This window comes from Bison bison, unplaced genomic scaffold (assembly GCF_000754665.1).
Source record: "Bison bison bison isolate TAMUID 2011002044 unplaced genomic scaffold, Bison_UMD1.0 scf7180017864471, whole genome shotgun sequence".
Classification (NCBI taxonomy): Eukaryota; Metazoa; Chordata; class Mammalia; order Artiodactyla; family Bovidae; genus Bison; species Bison bison.
In genome coordinates, this window is record NW_011495032.1 from 5,380,054 (window position 1) to 5,386,072 (window position 6,019).

The 6,019-nt window shown below is 52.4% G+C and overlaps 1 protein-coding gene across 1 annotated transcript in view; it reads right to left on the reverse strand.

Moving 5' to 3' along the window:
- The window catches only part of SCTR (secretin receptor), a 75,170-nt gene that overhangs the window by 33,823 nt on the left and 35,328 nt on the right, over positions 1-6,019 (reverse strand). Inside the window, exon 3 of the mRNA XM_010860793.1 lies at positions 4,282-4,389. Coding sequence (XP_010859095.1) covers positions 4,282-4,389 — 108 coding nt within the window. The remainder of the gene's footprint in view (positions 1-4,281; positions 4,390-6,019) is intronic.

Below are 6,019 nucleotides of genomic sequence, written 5' to 3' on the forward strand. Positions count from 1 at the left end.
GGGGATGCACGTGTGCATGCGAGACACAGAGCCGCGGTTCTGGATCACTTGACCTGCAAACCTGGTGGGCCCTGAACCGTTAGCCCCCCTGCCTCTGAGCACTGCTCATCTCCCCCGGGGCCCCCACTGCCTCACCCACACCCCGCGCCCCACACGCCCTGTGCCAGGCACCAGGCTCCACAACAAGGGAGGTGACTGACACATGTCCCAGGCCCCAGGCCCAGCACAACTTCCAGGGTCACTGCTCAGCTACCTGGGTGCCCCTCAGAGAATAATAAAACCTTCCTCTGGCAGGCATGGCAATGCCTCCAATGATGAGAGAGGCCGTATGTAGTGCTTAAGAACAGCAGGTTACACACCCCAAACCAAACAACACTGACCTCACACTAATGACCGTGTGTTTATTCAGTTATAAAACCTCATGCTCTACTATAACAATACACAGTTGTTGCTATATGCCAGGCACTGCTCTAAGCATGTGAGCGGTATTAACTCATTCAATCCTAACAAGACTATGAGGTCGGCACTGTTACTTTTATAGTAAAAGGTATTGTGACATGAAAATCCTACACCTGTTTTATAGCTAGGAGAACTGAGGCACGCGGTGGTTAAAGAACTTGCTCAAGACCACACTCCCATTAACGTAGAACACAGGATTTGACCCCCGGGGCTCAGGCCTATATTCTTAGCTGCAGGCTTTGTGCTAATCCCTTTCTTACTCTGCTCTTCTGCTCCCAGGCCCTGAAAAGTGAAAGTCACTCAGTCTTTGTAGCTGACTCTTTGCAACCCCATGGGTTGGAATTCTCCAGGACAGAATACTGGAGTGGGTAGCCTTTCCCTTCTCCAGGGGATCTTCCCAACCCAGGGATCAAACCCAGGTCTGGTCTCCTGCATTGCAGGCGGATTCTTTACCAACTGAGCTATCAGGGACAGCCATCTAATGGGTGAGTGCGCCAGAGAAATCTGCCCGGTTGGTAACTTTTTACAGGCTCCTGGTTCTACTCCTGCACTAAGAAGTTCTATTTATTTATTTATTTGGCCGTGCAGCATGCAGGATCTTCGTTCCCTGACCAGGGATCAAACCCGTTCCTCCCACACTGGGAGTGTGGAGTCTTAGCCATAGGACCACCAGGGAAGTCCCAGAAGTTCTACTTTATATATAACTTCACACCCTGCTCCCCAGTGTCTGAAAATCAGCAGAGCTAACACACATAACCTCCCAGGGAGCCTCTCTTCGGTGCTTCTCTGTACTTTAAACCACAAAATCACTGCAGCCCTCTCTGTCTCTCAAGCCTGCAGTGTGCACCTCTCACACGGAAGTGACCGTGGCTCCCCTGCCTCCCCTCCCAGAGATTCCAGGGGCTCCCTAGAGCCTGCCTCCCCAGAGCCCTTGCTCATCAAACATCTGTAGGCTGGCTGGCTAGGAGAACAAATGAGGGAGGAGGAAGGGCCCGCTCTAAACGTTTTCACAAGGGAAGAGGGAAGAGCTTACCCAGGAGGAGCTTTTTAGAGCAAGAGCCTGAAGACTGGGGTAGAAGAGCTGCCAAGCCAAGACAGAAGTCTGGGGAAGCTGTGCGGGGAGCTTCCCTGCCTGCAGTGACTGGCTCGGCTGCATCCTCCACGTTGGGCTACCAAGGGGGGCCAAGTTCCAGTCCCCAGGTCTGGCTGCTGCAGGGGGCTGACCCCAGCTCTGAACAAAGGAGTCCTGCTGCTCCTTTTGCGCCAGTCCATATCCTGTCAGGCTCCCCAGCCACCCGAGCTGGGCCTGGTGTGTTTCTCTCTGACTGGCCCCATGGTCTAGGCCACTGTCTCTCAGGGTTTAGGGCCAAACAGATTCCACTCAGCTGGAGAAACATGGTGGCCATTTCTAGAACTAGCCACTATGTTAAACTGCTGATCCTAATGGCACTCCTCTGAGGGAGGTTTTGCTGGCCTATCTCACAGATAAGAAAACCAAGGCCCAGAATTGGGCAACAAAGCCCAGCCACAATGTGGGCCGTCATTGTCCCACCCTCCTTCCTGCCCCCTCCCTGAGATCCCAGAGGCAACTCTAGCAGGAGACCGTGGCATTTGGGCTCTAGGCATGCCAGGTCTATGACAGCTCAGGAGACCTGGAGCACGGGTCAAGAATCTGAGTTTGAAACCCAGCACTGGCTCTTGGTTGCTGCATGCCCTTATGTGCGTCACTTTTCTGTACCAAATAGGAATAACCACCTACACTGCAGGCGGGGCAGGAAACCCAGGCTGGTGCTGGACACAGAGAGGGCGCCATAGGGCTACTTCCCTTCTGCCTCTGGCCTTTCTAAATTAGACCAGAAATGGTGGGGCCTGGAGTCTTGGAATTCAGGAGATGAGTGGAAGCTTTCTGTTATAAATCAAGCAAGCTAGGTTGTCAGAGAGAAAAGAATGGTGGTCAAAGGGCGGCTGGTTGGACAAGAAACTGAAATAAAAGCACACTTACTCCCTGGAATCCAGAAGTGGTTATCAGACAGTGTATCCCTGGAGGCTGGACTGTCTGTCTGGACGCCTCTCCTCACTGACCCAGCAGGATTCCCACGACAACACTGCATGAGATGCAGGCCAGGTGCCCTCTGCTGACATGGCTCTTAGTAGAACCACAGAGGAGACAAGGGGTGGGCTCCCATGGGCCCCCATCCACTCCCCCTGAGTTTAATTCCTAATATGACCCAGGTTCAGGTCAGTAAACACTTCAAGGGTCCCCAAAAGTACAGTCAGTATTTTTGTGCAAATGTGTGTTTGTGTGTGCATGCACACGCCAGCAGTCCAGGGAAGAGCCAGGTCAAAGCTTTTATCTGACTCTCAAAAGCCTCATCAGGTTAGGAATCTCTGCTGCTATAAGGCTCCCATCCCCCATCAAGACAGAAGGGAAAGAAAGCCAAGGCCTGACCCCACTCAGGAAGTGTGCTTTTAAAGAAGAAATACTGGAAGACCAGGGCCCTCTTAAGAATCAAAGGAATGCATCCTAGATGGAATATTCTACGCTCCAGCACAGACACACAAGTATCTGGGTACATAATCTAGCCTGTGGTTTCCCAGCCACACAGACACCCATTCTGCCTGGGCCCATGTATTAGGTGCCCTGAGAAAGAGTTGTTTATTCTACTTTTTTTCTTCTTTCAAAAGGAAGAGTCTGAAGCACCAGCTTGTTCTCACTGGACACCTTCCTTTCTTGGGGTGGGGTGCCCTGGAACCCTCGAAACACTATTGAAGAGACTTTCTTCAGACTCCAGACCCAAGGTGGATTTATGGGCAGAGAGCAGGTAGAGGACAAAATGTTCTTGGTAACTTGAGGCTGGACTGGTCCTGACCTATGGTTCTGGGCTGGCCAATTCCCTGGGCCCGCAGCTGGGTACGAGCACAGTAGGCCCCAGGCTGAGATGATCCCTGCCGACCCTCATCCCCCAACCGTGCCCTGGCTCCCTAGCATGGAACTCAGGGGGCAGCGCCTCTGTGAGACCGTGCAGGTGGGAGGATCCTGCAGCCCCACAGCGACACTGGGTGACCAAGAGAAGAAACTGCAGCCCCTGTCTCTCCGCCTCCCAGCTGTGAACCTGAAGCCAAGGCTAAACTGCTCTCAGACCTTGTTATTTTCACTCTTTAAGCCAAGTGGAGAGAAAAGGTCTGTGGTTTGCAGGGGTTTTGTGACAACTGAAGTTTAAATCTGTAAAAATGCCTAGTACATGACAGGGTTTTGTCCAGGGTTAGTCCCTGTTAGTCCCTAAGTGTTCCCTATCTGAGACAACTTCCTCACTTCCTCGTCTGAAATTAAGGAAATCCTTATAAACTGCAGCTTTGCTCGGGTGAGAGATCCCCCAGGAGACCAAAAGCTTCCAGAGAGGGCAGAGTTCATCAGCATAGCCTAGTAGAGAGGGCACAGAGGAAGTAAGTGTCCTGGAAGGCTAGCCCAGGCTAAGTGGGACCCAGACACGAGGGCTGGAGTGAAGGCCCTGGGTGCTAAGGGACCAGAAATGTGCAAGGAAGGAGGGTAGCCCCTCAATGGGAACATAGGGCAGAGAGGAACAGGCCTGGCCCCCTTTACCCCTTCCCTGGTACTTGGCCCCCTGGACCCTTGCTTGGCACTGACAACTCAGCCCACCCCACACACCCCCAAGCAAGGCTTCCAGTCGCCAGCAATGACCACTCCCATCCTTCCTTTCACTCTCGTCCCCAGAGATGTCTTGGCCTGGTGCCTCCAGGCCAAGGCCCACCCGGAGGGCTGCCCCACAGCTGCCCAGTTGGGCCCCCCGGCTGAGTTGTTACCATTCCTGCCCACGAGCATCCAGAGGAACCGCGGGCATGCCACTTCCACTGTCTGTCCCAGTGCAGAGGATGGCCAGCAGCTGGTGTTGTCCCATAGCCCCCTGCAGCCTGCCGAGAAGAGCAGCAGCATCAGACAGCGTCTCAACGTGGACACAGCCCCCCCACCCCCACAGCCTGGCACATCCCCAGCACCTGTGCCTGGTGTCGCCCCCCCCACATCCCTCCCAAGGATATTCTGGTCTCAATGCAACACAAAGCTGAACTTATGGTGAACAGCTAGTATATATCTGTCCTTATAGACACTGAATTTGAGGTTGTTTCCTCTTTGTTTTGTTTGGCTGCTAGGAAGCTCAGAGCCAGATCAGTGGCCCACTTCCGGTAACTGATAGACTCTGACGTGAAAAAATTACTGGATGTCTATAATGCAAAACTAGGCGCTGTCTTAAGCACGGCCTTCTGGTTTACCTGATTCTGAGGTTCTCTGGTCTTTTGTGTCTTTGAGCTATTTCACAACTCTATAAATTGTAGCTAACTGATGGCCATGCTAATGAGTCCTGTCCAAAGGCATTTGGGATCCACATTTCTGTCATTTTCTTTGCATTTGCATGACTATCAATTCTCTAAAATTTAAATGAAATTGTTTTCAGCCAGTTTTGCATCTATTTGCCTTATATATACAGTACTTTGAATTCTCCTGTGAACCAGTGGTTAATGTATTACTGGTTCTCTCATTACTTAAGTACAATGCTTGGCAGGTATACTCTGTTAAAAATTATCATTTAACATAACAATTCTTCCACAGTAGATCCCAGGGGAAGAAAATCAGAGAAACTGCTCCTGTGACAGACTTCTGGGGGCCCATGCCACCTGGGAGGATATCACCCAGGAAGGTCTGGAGCACACTGGAAAGAGAGGTGAACCGTGAGGTCCGCAGTCACCTTGCATCCAGTTTGGGGAACACAAAGCAGAATACACCACCCTGGAGCCCACAACCTTCAGAAAGAACTCAAGATTCTTGAGTCCCAGAGACCTGGGTTCCAATCCTCCTCACCACACCTCGCTGCCCAAGCCCTCAGCTCTTTTGGGGAAACAGATGGCTTCCTTTTGAGGTTGTCCAGGGGAAGAGATAATCTCCACGTGGAAAGCCTGGCACTCACTGGTGCCAGGGAATGGCAGCTCCCTCCCGCCATCCTCCCCAATCCTCTTCCTCACCAAGTCCTTTTCTGTTTCATCCTGGCATTGGAAGGGGGGGACCCAGCTGGGTCCTCTGAACTGCAGGGCAATTTTTAGCTCCAGGGACTGGTGGATAGGTGCAGTCTGAAGGGGTCCCTGGATTACCCAGCTGGCTAATTCCCAGTTTTTATAAAGAGCAAGAGTCTCTTTTTAGGCATGAATAAAACCAGGCTCAAAGTTCCAGCATCCTCCTGGACACTTTTGTTCCCTCCACGTGAAGCCCCCCTGGCGATCTGCCCCACTTTAGAGGTACTGATCCTGCAGTGGACATCTGTGTCACTGGGGAGGTTCTGATAGTCCTGAGTCCCGGGAATCTGCAGGCTAAGACCTCCCTACAGGTGTTCTGTACGTGGTCATTAGGCTTTGCTTTGAGAATCTTCATACTGCATCCCTCCCTTCCTGCTGCAGAAGCCCCTTCTTCTGGGCTCACACCAGCCTTGGGCTCCGGGAACCCATCCAAGATGATTGTGAGAGGCCAGGCGAGGTCATGGCTGGAGGGGGGAGG